A 14,795-nucleotide genomic window follows, 5' to 3' on the forward strand; every position below is an offset into this window, starting at 1 on the left:
GTGATGGATAGCACTATCATTAATACCACCTCTACTGCTGCTAGAATTATTCGACTGCAAGGCATACTCGTAATCTCCCATTTAGCGCTAACTAAAAGCTACAGTATCGGCAGGATCGCGCTAACAGTTTCTCTTCTTAAGAAATATATAGCGGCTTCACCCTTTCTGATGCCTTAGTTCCCCTCGGTTGTGAACAGGAGATGTGCTTTGGAGGACAGAGATATTCACCAATTTCGCCACGTATCTTTTTTCCTTTTCACCGGAACTCCAGACTCTCACCCTGTAATGTGAACCTGATTCTGGTTCCTGTGTTTTTTTTTTTTCTGGGACCACCCCTAAAATTGATTTGCATACGTCAATAAATACAGCTGCGCCCTTCAACAAGGTTAAAGAGAAAAAACCTCCCCCAATGTTGCAATCAAGGCATTTAAAGGGACAGGTTGTGCCTATTTTAAACAGCGCTCAAATAAATGCGAATGCTGTCACGCCTGTTAGGCACATGGAAGCGGTGTCTAAGTAAACGAAAAGATTCTCGTTTCAACGTGTAAGGGCAATCAGATTCATAACTAATGCGACGGCAAAATGGACTTGATTGGGTTTAATGAGGCGACACGGACTACTAGAATGGCATGTAAGGGGAACACATAAAGACCGATAACAAGTCTTACACCAATACCTTAAGGCTGATTACGAACCGGGGGAATACATGAACGCCTGGTAACATCGACACAACTGCAGCTTATTTATGTACACCATTAGCCCTTTCACAAAACATCCTTCCCCACCCTTGAAAAATATTCGATCAGAGTGCGTCACTTTCCAGTAACATTGTTTCAAAATCTTTTTTTATGTTTACATTAAAGCAAACTCATGTTCAGCATTCCCTCTTGATCCCTGCTAATTATGTATTTTGATCGCTTACATTTCCCAAAAAAAGCAAATGCTATTTTAGAAGCTCGTGAGGCCAGCGTTTTGATACCATAAATATAAAAAGGGCTACACCCAGGAACAGGTCTAGTCAGCTGTCCCCGTCGCTTTCAAGCTGGAATGTTGATATTCTTTCCGCAACCGAATATATTACAATTTACAGAAAGTTGACTGTGGGTGGGAAATAGAAAAGGGGGTGGGGGTCATGCAAAACAACGAATGGTCACATTTTGTTAGGCCTAGCCAATACTTTATTTCTTCTTGTTAGGAACAATATTTCACAAAGTAATTGCACCCACAAAATACTAAATCGCACCTCCCATCGCATCAAAGAAACAGCTTATGAAATAAATAGCACACCTTAAGCAATTCAAATAGCGTTATGTTTTGTGCAGCTATTAGTTTAAACGATCTTAAAGCTAATCTGCATACAAGCCACCATAGGCAAAACATAGTCAATATTCTAACCAGCGTACATTGAATTGCCCAAAAAATAATATAAATTCAAAATAATTAAGCCATACATCGTCCAACTATAGATACAGCATGTTGATCCCATTTACCCTTTATCATACGCCCACAATAAAAAAACATTCATATATATATATACACATATACATATACATACACACATACACACACATATATATATATATATATATACACATACTGTAGTGGAATACGAGAGGCATAGTTATTGAAAAACTGTTAAAACAAGCCTTAATTCGTTAGAAGATACAGCCAATTAATAGTACAAATAGAAAAAATAGCAATCCACGTTAGAGAATTCGCATTCTCACAGCCTACTGGCCTCTGATGAAGGTCACGCATAGAGGAACACATGAAGGGGACGTTATGAACTTATTAATTTCCATTTCTTCCGTAGAGAACAGTTTCTTAAAATCAACAACACTCGTGTGCTTGTAAATTACAAACTAAAATCACATTTTCTTATTTTTGCACTGCCTGACGTTTGCTTTTTCCAATAGACAGCTTTGAATCCTAATAAATGCTTCATGTTTACACATATATACTAATAAACATGTACCGATATTACCTTTATCGTTCACCTTTGGGGTTTCTGTAAATAGGGCTATTTCTCTGTGCCTCTGCTGGGTTTGAATATGACAAATGAACTACCCTTCTGCTAGGGCTCTGTCGATGGCTTTAACAGCTGACTGCTGAATGCGCATGGACCTTGTAGTGCGGCATGATGGGAACTATAGTCTCACTGCATACTGTGATTTGAGATGCACGCTGCTCGGTAACCAAATCTGCCACGTTATAAGTAAGACGTGCCCTATTTTGAATGGGAAAGAGCAAAGCTCAAATGTTTGTTATTTTTTTTAAAGGAATGTCTAGTTTTTTTTCTATTTTTTTCACCGCCCATTATTAGTTTTATCTTTATTATTAGTAGTATTAGACAATTGTGGGCGTTCTAATCAGTTGCATTTTGTTAGAAAGTAGTAACGGTGAATAAAATATAATATTTTAAGATAAGGTAAATTTGCTCCTTTTTAACTTAACAGCAACTAACTATGTCATAGAGATTTGTGTAAAGCGCATTGAATGTGTTCGGCTTTAAGTTAAGTTACTTATATATTGCGTTATTATCGTAAGTATCTAGGTAGTATATACCAGTCATTTAGCAGCTATTAATATAAATACTCATGATTATAAGGGAATGAATTAAATTCTGGACTACTGCTGTTATGGGGATCATTTCTTGCTCCATATAGTACGCAGAAGCGTGGATGTTTTGTACTGACACATTCATCTGGATTGAAACAAACTACATATCCCAGGAGCCACCGTCACTCATGGGCCTCTCGTGCTTGTCATGGTGACGCAGACATTGTCACAGTTGTCCGCCGTCTTTTTTTTTTTTTTTTTAACCTCATCTATTTGTGTCGTCAATGGAGGGGACGCAGTTAGCGAGTTGTGATTATGTGTATAACACAGTGAATGTTTTTATTATTTGGCTAAAGAAGCACAGAGATTGGAATTTAAAGGTGTACTGAATATATACTTTTTCCGAAAAGTTACTGTTTTTCGTTTCTTGTTTTACCATTCTGTGGTACTGAGAGGAGACTCCGAGGCCTACCTTTGTGTATGTTTTGTATAGATTTTGTGTTAAAAAATGGCGGAGCAGACGACTGTAGCTGTGCAGTTTATCGACAGGTACGTCACCTTTTATTGTTTAGCTAGCCTTGATGTATTAGTATATTTACAAGGGCAATATGTTTAACGAATTTATAACGGTGCTGTGGGACCTCTTGCAATTAAAACAGTTAACGTTTGTAGTTTTTCCTCTTAACTAAAACGCAACATTTAATATTGTGGGCTACGCGCTCAAACTTGCTTTTTTATTTGTACAAGTTATAAAATGAGGAGTATAACTCAAGTGTCTCCGTAAAGACATAATTGCAACCCCATCTTTCGTCGTTGATATAAGAAATGTAACTTGTATTAATTTTCGCTTTTGAGCAGTACTTGCGGCTGTATAACAGTTTGCTTTTAGAGTTATTCATTTAAACTGTTGGGAACTGTAAATTCCAGGACTACAGTCACCCTTTAACACCGTGGTCGACATTTGCTCACCATTTGTTTTTGGATAGTTATTAAAAAAAAAAATGGGCTCATTTTCAGGTCAGAGGATCGGATATGAATGAATGGATGAGCTGCTTTACCAATCAGTATATGTACGTGTCGTCTTGTGTCATCAGTGTAGACAGAGGTATTATTAGCATTAGGGAGCAGGTCCTAGAGATATGGGTACAGATCTGTGAGTAACGCATTTTGAGTACTTGTGAAACGTTTCTAATGTATTAAAAACAAAGCGGCTAATGTATAATTGTTAATTAGGTTTGGATATTTATTCCATTGTGAATGCTAGTAGAAGGAGCCCTGTAAAAGGGAAGAAGAAAATGCCCGTACATCACTTAAATTGCAGTGACAATTGGCAAACGCTATGTGCATGCCATCTCATTCGTTTTTATAATTTTGGATTATTATACAGATATCAAGGATGGATTTGAATAGATGTGTTTTACCTTTTATTCTTTTGTCCATTGTTTAATTTTTTTTATTAGGAGAGTTTTTTTTATTTGCTTAAAATGAAAGTAGTCCTTGTTTGATATTTTGTTCATAGCCTGGTATACTGTTAATGTTTTTTAGATGTGTCTTATTTTTATGTAAGAAACATTTATGTAAGCCTGTAAGCTATCTTTTTATTAGTTAATATATGCAGTTAATATATTATGTTTCTAACCATAACAAAAACATTTGGGTTAGAGTATGCAGTGTAAGGTGCATCAATATGCACGATTTAAGGACCAGGTTAAAAGATTAAAACTGCAAAATTGCATCATTTATATCCGGTATTTATTATCACATATGCTTGCTTTCTGTTTTTGAGTTAGCTTTGTACAGTTGCTGTTTTGCATCATTGCCATATTTGATATAATTTGAATGTTACACAAAATTGTCCTGCAGATACATTCTTTTTAATGATAATAGTATATTTATTTCAAGGCAAAGATTATTCTACCTAAATTTATGTCTGTGCATTCCAGTATTACATTAGCTATTTTCTTAGCTAGATGTTATTTTAACTTTTGTTTATTTAAAATACAAAGAGGCAGCAAGGAAAGATACTTAAAAGCTCAGTAGTTAATGTCTGCTGCATCTTTACGTGATGATCATATTTCCACCTTCCTTAAAGTATGCAATATACACGGAACAAATTGAGGTTTGGGACCTTCAGCAATACAAATATCTCTACAGTATATCTGTAAATTTAAAGCACAATCTCTTTGTTTTTTATGTAAAACTTTGTTTTTCAATCCGCAGACCTAAAATTTGTCAAGTAGGTACTTGTTACTGTAAGTAAGGTTTTTGATGTAACTTTCAGCCTTACACTCACTACTGTGGCACAGATTTGGAGTACCAGTAAGTGGCAAGAAATACCACTGTGTGATTTATTGACAGAGAAACTGCGCTGCACAGGTTGTAATAGTTAGCACTCTTGCCTTTCAGCCAAGAAATCTGGGTATGATTACCACCCATTCATTTAGCAATTACATTTCCGTCACTATTTTTTTCATGGCTACGTGGCTAGAGTTTTCAATGTTATTTATTGCAATTTTATTTTTTTTTTTACCCTGAATAATAAAACCAATAATACTGTATATAAAGACGTTTTCCAGTACTAACAATAGTTGTGAACTAAATGTGCAAAGTTTAAGGGTAATAAAGTTTCTTAATTTATAATTTGTTGTTGCATTTTACCTTTCCATTTTCTCACCTGGGCAAAACTGGGTAAATCAGCTATTTAATAATACATTTTCATTCCATAAACTACTTTGTCGTAAATTTATTTTTTTCCAGTTGTATGCAGGTTAGAGATTTATCAAAAAGAAACATGAGCTGACTTTCCTAATATTTCCCCAATTTCCCTAAGGTACTTGTACTTTCTAACTGCAATATAGCTTTAGTAAGTATTTCAAAACTACAGCAGTCTTTGTAAATTGGAATCTCTTAGGTAGCAGTCTAAGCCTACGATGGCCTTGGTATCGGAACGTTTCAATTAGATCTTTGGGCCACAAATGGAAGTTTGCTTTAAATACATTCATCCACTGTATGTGCAGGACATGGTCTTAATTTGGCAAAAATGTTATATTAAATTATCAAAAAATATTTTTATACTGCAATAAATGTCATCCGTCACCTAGATCTGTAGAACGTGTATTTCTCTTTTGAGTGTTTTTCATTTTGTTGAGTTACATTGACACCATGTATAAATGTGTATTGTACATACCAGTCGGCGTTGGTAGTATTGTTAATGTTTAATATCATGGTTTATTATCCTAAAATAGGGCTGTTCAAATAATGGCATGTGCATAAAAATTGGTCTGCTTTCTTTTTGAAACAAGTGTATTCATAGCACTATTTGCCTAATGTGCCATATGGATAGTTTTGGTCACCAATTCTGTTAGTCACAGTTTGGAAAGAGCAGCAATAGAGACTCTGTATGTGGATAGCTCCCTTGTGATAGATTCCTGTTGGCCGATGTGCTACTGTATCTGGTGCGTATGTTCCAGACAGCAAATTGGAACTCTGATCTCTGTGTTACAGATTTCCTCAATTTTGTCTTGTTGATTCTTTTGCCAGTAACACACTTCTCATTAGCACCCTGGCCTCAGTTATTCACCAGTGCTGGCCAGTATTTTTCTAGTTTTAAGTTTTACTGTTTTTTAAATTTTTTTAATTAAGATTAATTTTTCTATTGAGTTTTAGTTTTTTTTGCCTTTTTCTAATTTCAGTATTTAACTTAGTTTTTTTGTCATTTTGTAATTATAGTTTTTTTTTTTGCTCAGTTTTTGTTATAGTTGTCAAAATGTATAATATTCATGTCGTACCTATTCATTTAATGTGTACACTTTTAATGTCTGTGACTGAGCATGGGAAAGGCACTATATAAAAAAAAGTATTATTATTAGAACTCAATTTTCTCATGATAATGTGACAGTTCAAGGCTGCTAGTATGATCAAAAAATGCAAGAATCAAATAACAAGTCTGATGTGATGTCATTTGTTACTTTTACCTGCAACATGTTTAAGCAAATAGTTTATTTTTAAAAACATTTTATTTTTGAGATTCTCTTTGCCAGCAGTAATGTGAACATACACGCAAACTCTTATTTTATATTTTTTATATCTCCTGATGCACACTATATGCCATCTACCTATTTTGAAACTTTGAGTATTTATTGTTCAGGGAATTCTTCCAGTTGAAGTCAGAAGTTTACATACACTTAAGTTGAATTCTTTAAAACTCACCTTTATAACCCCTCCACAGATTTTATAGTAATAAACTAAATTTAGCACGTCGTTTAAGACATCTACTTAGTGCAGGGCAAAAGTAATTTTTCCCAACAATGTTCACAGACAGAATATTTCACTTTTTATTGACAGTATCACTATTCCAGTGTGCCACAAGTTTACATACATTTTGTTAACTGTGCCTTTAAACAGCTTGGAAAATTCCAGAAAATGATATCAAGCCTTTCGGCACTTAGACAATAAGATTCTAGTAGCCAATTAGCCTAATTGGAGTGAACATGTAGATGTATGTTAAGACCTACCATCAAACTCCCTGCCTCTGAGCTGGACATGATGGAAAACATCAAAAGAAACCAAGCACAAGCGCAGGAAAAAAAAAAATGTGGACCTTCACAAATCCTTGGCAACAATCTCCAAACACTTGAAGGTTCCACATTCATCTGTACAAACAGCAGTAGCTCAGTCGGTAGAGCGGGTTGTCCAGCAATCGGAGGGTCGCAGGTTCGATCCTGGCTCCCGGCATGAGAATGCAGCTGTTGTGTCCTTGGGCAAGACACTTAACCTACCTTGCCTGCTGGTGGTGGTCGGAAGGATTGGTGGCGCCAGTGTTCGGCAGCCTCACTTCTGTCAGTGTGCCCCAGGGCAGCTGTGGCTACATAGTAGCTTATCATCACCAGCGTATGAATGGGTGAATGACTGTTGTGTCTGGTGTGTTGTAAAGCGCCTAGGGGGGTTCTTGAACTCTAGTTAGGCACTATATCAAATACAGGCCATTTACCAAGTATAAACATCATGGGACCACATAGCCATCTAAGCTTTACGGTATTTTAGTTACAGCTGTTACCTTTACGTAGTTGAGCCAGCAAACATCCGGCGGTGCAGACAAAGTGCTGTCAAGGCTTATTTCATCAGAGAGCTTAGTCTTTATGTATATATAAAAAAAAAAAAAAAAAAGTGGGGTAATAAACTGAGAAACAGAATTGGAGAAGTCGTCCTGTGCTTTTAGACAAACGGCAAGAAAAACTACTTTAATGAGTTCAGACCTTTTTTATTTTGTCCTTTTAAATGAAAGCAGACATCGTTTCAGTTTGGATGAGATTGTTTTAAGTTCAGCACTTACACTTCTAATTGGAAAAAGAAAATATAAAGAAGAATTTGAATTTGCTGCTTAGTAAGCAATAGGCATGTTAGTCTTGTCTTCTTGATGAACAACTTATGAACATTTGATACATTTGTGGGTTATTTAAAGATTTTTACTGTATTTATTATTTATTTGTGCATGTCATACATTATACATTTTGGCCAGAAATTACATATATTGTATTTTTGTGAGAGAAATGGTGAAAACTACTTTTTATTGTTTTTATAGCTGAGCCTTGTTTTAGATAGGTACATTACAGGAAAGAAATGTGACTGCTTGTAATTATAAAAAAAAAATATTTTATGCCATATGTACATATAATGGATAGATTTTTTTTTTGCATTTTTTATTAGTTAAAGTATGTATTTTAAGGATGTTTTATTTTAGTGTTTTTATGATCACTGGAGAATAAGCCAATAGAATTTCATCTATACTAATAAAAGGCAAAGCCCTCACTGACTCTGCCATATAAGGCTGTCCTTCGCTCTGGTCTCTTCATTCCCTTCCTTGGTTTGCCACGGTATTGACGTCTCCCAGCTGATAACTGCAGCCTTTTTATTTAATCCACGGCTTCTCCGCTGTTTTATTAAATATAAGTGTAGTGAATGCAATCACAGTTTGTTTGTCCTTTTCCACTTTAAGCCCATCTGGAAGAACTCCAAACACAGCTGTTAATGGGTTATGAGGGATTGTGAGTCCAAGGCTGTCTGAAAGGTAATTAAAAATTTTCGTCCAGAATAATGTTAATTTGGTGCAGGCCCAGAACATGTGACCCAGTGAGGCTGGAACTAGTTTGCAGCGTTCGCAGGTTGGATCATGCCCTGGAAACATTTTGGAGAGTTTTAGTCGAGACATATGTGCTCGATATGTAATTTTGAGTTGTATAATTGTATGCTTTGCGCATATGGAGCTCGAGTGAATTCTCTGCATTGCTACTTTCCACTCCTTTTCTGATATATTAATTGAGAGATCTTTTTCCCAGTGACCTCTTGGATCTTTGAAAGGGAGGGATTGTAAAATGATTTTATATATTGTAGAGATGGTGTCTAAGTCCTTGAGATTGAGCAATATTTTTCCAGCATGGATGTAGGTGCAACATGAGGAAAATCTGGGAAGGTTGAAAGAGGTGGTTCTCTTGCAGAGGTGCCACAGATAGAAGCTTCTCCGTCTTAAAATGCTTTCTACATTGGTTCCATATTCTAAGTGAGTGGAGCACAATTGGGTTATTAATGTATTGCCGATAACGTGTGTTTATTGGAGCACAGAGCAAGGCATACAAAGAAGTACTGCAAGATTTTACTTCTATTGCAGTCCAAGCCTGTGTATGTTCTTCTATTTGTGTCCAGGTTCTTATCGCCTGTATATTTGCTGCCCAGTAATAAAACTGGAAGTTAGGTAGAGCCATGCCGCCTTCTGCTTTTGTCTTTGTAGGGTCGCTCTTTGGTTGCGTGGATGTTTTGAATCCCAAATAAATGAGGTTATTGCTGAATCTAATTGCTTAAAGAATGATTTATTAATGTATATTGGAATGTTTTGAAATAAAAAAAGGAGCTTAGGAAGAATATTCATCTTAACTGTGTTAATTCTTCCAGCTAGTGTGAGATGAAGGGTTGACCATCTGTACAAGTCTTGCTTGATTTTTTTCCATGTAGATGGCAAAATTTTTCTGATAAAGAGCTTTGTGTTTACGTGTGATGTTTACCCCTAGGTATTTAAACTGTTCTGCAATGAGAAAAGGTAGAGTATCTAATCTAATATATGCTTGAGAATTCACTGGAAAGAGTACACTTTTATTCAGATTAATTCTGAGGCCAGAGATATTTTGAAATTCTGTGAGCGCTGTTAGGACTGCAGGCACAGAATTTTCTGGGTCCGATATATACAGTACTATATCATTCTGCCTATAATGAAATTTTCTGTTCCAGTCCTTCTCTGCTAATCCCCTTTATCTGATGAGTAAAAGACCTCCATGCTTCTACAGATAAGTCATCTGGATCAACAGCTTTTTCATTCTTCATCCTCCTTCATTGCTGTCCTTACTTCCTCCTTGCTAATCCTTTGCACTTCCTGATTCACTATCTCCACATCAGCCAACCTCTTCTCTCTCTTATTCTCTTCATTCGTCTGCCTCTCAAAGTACTTTTTCCATCTACTCAACACACTCTCGCTTGTGAGTACGCTTCCATCTTCATCCTTTATTACCCTAACCTGCTGCACATCTTTCCCGGCTCGGTTCCTCTGTTTAGCCAATCAGTACAGGTCCTTTTCTCCCTTCTTAGTGTCCAACCTCTCATACAACTCATCATATGCCTTTTCTTTAGCCTTCGCCACCTCTGTCTTTACCTTGCACCTTATCTCCTTGTACTCTTGTCTACTTTCTGCATCTCTCTGACTATCCCACTTCTTCTTTGCCATCTTCTTCCTCTGTATACTCTCCTGTACTTCCCCATTCCACCACCAGGTTTCCTTTTCCTCCTTCCTCTGTCCAGATGTCATGCCAAGCACCCTTCTTGCTGTCACCCTTACTACGTCTGCTGTAGTTTCCCAACTGTCTGGTAATTCTTCACTTCTGCCCAGTGCCTGTCTCACCTTCTCCCTAAACTCAACCTTGCAGTCTTCCTTTTTCAAATTCCATCATTTGATCCTTGGCTCTGCCTTCGTTCTCTTCTTTTTCTTGATCTCCAACGTCATCCTACAGACCACCATCCTATGCTGCTTAACTACACTTTCCCCTGCCACCAATTTGCAGTCTTCAATCTCCTTCAGATTGACTCTTCTGCATAGGGTGTAATCTACCTGTGTGCATCTTCCTCCACTCTTGTATGTCACCCTATGTTCTTCCCTCTTCTTAAAATACATTTTCACCACAGCCATGTCCATCCTTTTGGCAAAATCCACTATCCTCTGACCTTCTTCATTCTTCTTCTTGACACCATACCTACCCATCACCTCCTCGCCACCTACGTTCCTTTCACCAACATGTCCATTGAAATCCTCTCCAATCACCACTTTCTGTCCATTGGGTACACTGTTTATCACTTCATCCAACTTGCTCCAAAAATCTTCTTTCTCATCCATTGCACACCCAACTTGCGGGGAATACGCACTAACAGCATTCTTTATCACACCTCCAATTGCCAGCTTCATAATCATTACTCTGATACTCTTTTTCACCTCCAAAACACTCTTGACACTGTTCCTTCAGAATAACCCCTACTCCATTTATCCTCCTATCCACACCATGATAGAACAATTTGAATCCACCTCCAATCCACCCCGCCTTACTCCCCGTCCATTTATTCTCTTGCACGCACAATATATCAACCTTCCTTCTCTCTGTCATATCTGCTAACTCTCTCCCCTTACCAGTCCAAATTCTGTACAATTTGACTCAATTTTATGTTAATGCATGACTTTCTTCCATAGAAATTAGGGCAGAGTTTTTATACATTAGAGTATCTTATTCTCTGTTCTGTGATGGTAAAGGATTTTTCTCTTTTTTAAATAAGAGTTTGGCTGTAAATTAAGAGCCTTTAAAACATTAACCATAAATCTAAATTCTGTGTTTTTCAATTTGTAAATAAGAAATTTAAAATGATTACGAAATCATAAAAAATCAACTGCACAATGTTTCATGTTTACAAAAAAATTAATTACTTACATCTAACTGAGGAAATATAGTTGGGTTATGGGGTTTGACATTTCCACAGCCCCAAGCACATATAATTAGGAGACATAATGCAAGGGACCTCCACAAATGCAGCCAAAAAATATATATTTCATACTGTGGTATGCTGAGGTTCGCGACTCATTGCCTTTTAAAATAATCGCTGGACTCGCAACTTAAGGAGGGGGTGTAGTAGTGTGGCTGGAGCAGTTCCCAGGTGCAATGCAGCACGGGCGTTTCCTCACTTAAGTGCACAGGTGAGTAATCGTCCCTGTCTGTAATTAATGTTGGAAGCTGCTAATCACCACATCTGTGCCACATCCCATATTTTTAGGGGGGAGGAAAAAATGGAACGAAAAGGTTGAGAGTTTAACAGACGGCTGAAGAGCAGTCTCAGTGAGGATGATCCGGCCACCTAGAGGGGAAAGGCAGCACGAACAGGGGACCCATGAAGGAGCATAGGTTGTAGTGCTCTAAGGGCAGGTTTACCCCACTGAACATAGGCGTGGAGTAGTGCGAGCATGGTGGATGACCTCCCCAGGAATCCGAGGTACAACTGCAGCAGCTTGAATGTTGATGGGAGGAGTATCGACCTTGGACGGTCTGGCTACGCTGTGAGGAGGCAGCCGAGATGGGGGTTGGGGTTGAAGTTCGTAGCTGCTGAGTGTCCATTGGCTGTGTGAGTTATGGGTGAGTTGGGGAAACAAAGAAGGAGGTAGGTTGGGATCTGAAGGAGCCAGTGATTGCATTTTTAACCTCTGCTTTTAATGGATTTATTTGTGTTTTTATCCCTCACTATTCACTTGTTTGTATGGATTATTTATTTATGGAAGTTTTTGAAGCACTGCACTGCGGAAACTTTTTTTTTTAAAGCAATGAACACTTTTTACAGCATTCCCTTACTCCATGTGTGATTTGTCCCCAGATCATTCAGTCATAACTATACACGGTGTTGGGTTTGAGAGGCTCACAAATGTGAAGACCGTCTCACATTCTTGAAAACAAATACACTGTTTTTGGTTTAGATAAAAAGCTGAACCGGGGTAGTAGGTATCAGCCAAGAAAGAGTATTTCAATATTTTGGGGTAAAATCACCCCTGAAACAGAAGTACTAAATATGCTAAAATCTCACAATGCCTTAATGGATTTGTTTGAACTCTGGTAATGTTGTAAAAAGAAGAAAAGTAGCCAAAATGTGTTTTATCTGTCATTTTTTTATTTTTTATTTTTGTTACTATTATGCTGCATATATGAGCTGTGCAAAGGCTTTATGCAAATGATGATGAAGCAGAAATAATTGACCGGCCACAAGAACAGCATCACTAGCCACTTGGATGGATGGGTGGATGACTGAAGAAAGGCCATTGTCTTTTTTCATGTTCTGGACATTTGATCAAATTATGAAACTGAAAGAGAAAGTTTGTTGAAGCTCAAGAAATAAATGCTGTACTTGAGTAAACAGCATAAACAAACCAAAATCATAAAGATCTAGTAATAATAATGGGTAAACCTGGTGTGAAAATATCTTAAGACAACTTAAAAAAATGTCATCATGTTTAAGAGAAAGAAGTGATATTTAACTATGATCCCAATTCATTATGTGACTTGACTCAAATGTAATGTTACTTTAAGAAGTTATTAGACTCCAGAGTAGGACAGGTTGCAGGAAAGTTGCAGATTGCAATGCTGATGTAAGTGCAGTAAACAAGTTGTGAGACAAGAAGTCATTCCCCATCCCCCCAATCCCAAACTCCACTCCAGGGACATTGTAGAGCCATAATGAAATGCTAAGGGTAATTGAGTTTATTCAAGGTGATGAATTATCCCAGACTGACCATTTTCAAAACAAGCATGCTAATTATGTCATATAGCAGGGGTGGCTAACTCCAGGCTTAGAGTGCCGCAGTGGCTGCAGGTTTTCATTCTCACCATCTTCTTAATTAGGGACCAGTTTTTGCTGCTGATTACTTCTTTTAATTAACTTGACTCAGGCCCCATAGTTGTTTCTTTTTCTTTAATTAGCAGTCAAACAATAATTAGACACAAAAGCCACCACATAACCAGCTACCCTGTTTCAATATCTGAAATTAAAAAGAGGTGATGGTCTTGCTAAGGTTAGAGTACCATATTTAACAATAGTTCCTTGTGGTTTCGGTTTCCCTGAGTTCCGTGGACATACATACTAAATAAAGGTACCTGGAATATCACTTTACGTTATTTGTGCTCAATGTTGTTGGTGATCTTTGACTAATTATACAAAGCTTTTCACATGTAGTTATTTGGCAGCTTGTACTTATTTAACCTCTTCCCAGCTGAAGGTATTTTTCAGCAATTTCTGTCTGAAGGGAGAACACCATAATAAAGCCTTATTATGTAATGATAAAACTTGACATATATCTTCTCAAATGTGATAGAAGTTGTGTTTGTGTAAAATTTAAATATATTCCTTTACTCAAAAACTGATACCAAAATAGCCAAATAAACACAGGCGGGCAAAGTGATTTTTTTTTTTTCAAATTTTTGTTATAAAATGCAGTATATTTCAAGTTCAATTAATGCCAGGTGAGATTTTGCACCTCTGAAGTGTTCCCAGACATGTCAGCTGTACCTGTGAAAAATGTCATATTGATAACACAAAGAAATAAATAGTTACAGCATTTGGCACCATGGGCACCCCTTCCACCTCCAGGACCTTTCCCGGCAGAGATGTCCAAACTATAAATATAAATAATATAAAATTTATATAAAATAGTTTAAAATATTTTTCTAAAATAATTTCTTGCGTATATACACACATTTGTTGTATATGAACACACACAACCTTTCCTCCCCCTCATCCCAAAAAAAAGTCACATGTTCATCTATTTCTTTCATCTTTGGTAGTATTTGTTTTCAAATGTGAGCATGTTATATATCGTTTGCAAAAGTCTCTGACTCGGCTATAAAATGGTATAAAGACCCTGGCTACTAGGCTGGTTTTAATTTTTTGATGACATATAATGCACAACATGTATGATTTCATGCCAGATTAAAAGTCAACTGTATATACAGTAACAATGTGATCACTGTGAGTGTGTAGTAGTTACCCGTGGCTCTCAAACGAGGTATTGTTTGTGCCAGCATGTGGCGTAGTTCGTCTATATGATGCGGCAAAAGGTGTTTTAAAATAATTTTGAACCTTTGTCGGGCTGGTACTTGTTGTATTAGATGGGGGAT

At 37.0% G+C, this 14,795-nt stretch overlaps 2 protein-coding genes across 8 annotated transcripts in view; one reads left to right on the forward strand and one right to left on the reverse strand.

Annotated features, from left to right (window-relative positions):
• cpeb3 (cytoplasmic polyadenylation element binding protein 3) overlaps positions 1-2,119 on the reverse strand; it is a 148,467-nt gene extending 146,348 nt beyond the window's left edge. For 5 of the 7 annotated variants that reach the window (XM_039770870.1, XM_039770859.1, XM_039770864.1 and 2 more), the window contains exon 1: positions 161-343. The gene's annotated coding sequence lies outside the window, so the exon portion shown is untranslated. Of the gene's footprint in view, positions 1-160; positions 345-1,984 lie in introns of those variants that run through there. The other 2 variants (XM_039770832.1, XM_039770841.1) reach the window with 2 other exon arrangements.
• Positions 2,120-2,816: 697 nt separating this feature from the next.
• Positions 2,817-14,795, forward strand: part of march5 (membrane-associated ring finger (C3HC4) 5) — a 78,782-nt gene continuing 66,803 nt past the window's right edge. The window contains exon 1 of the mRNA XM_039770883.1: positions 2,817-3,108. Coding sequence (XP_039626817.1) covers positions 3,068-3,108 — 41 coding nt within the window. The 5' untranslated portion in view covers positions 2,817-3,067. The remainder of the gene's footprint in view (positions 3,109-14,795) is intronic.

Source organism: Polypterus senegalus, chromosome 1 (genome assembly GCF_016835505.1).
Source record: "Polypterus senegalus isolate Bchr_013 chromosome 1, ASM1683550v1, whole genome shotgun sequence".
Lineage (NCBI taxonomy): Eukaryota > Metazoa > Chordata > Cladistia > Polypteriformes > Polypteridae > Polypterus > Polypterus senegalus.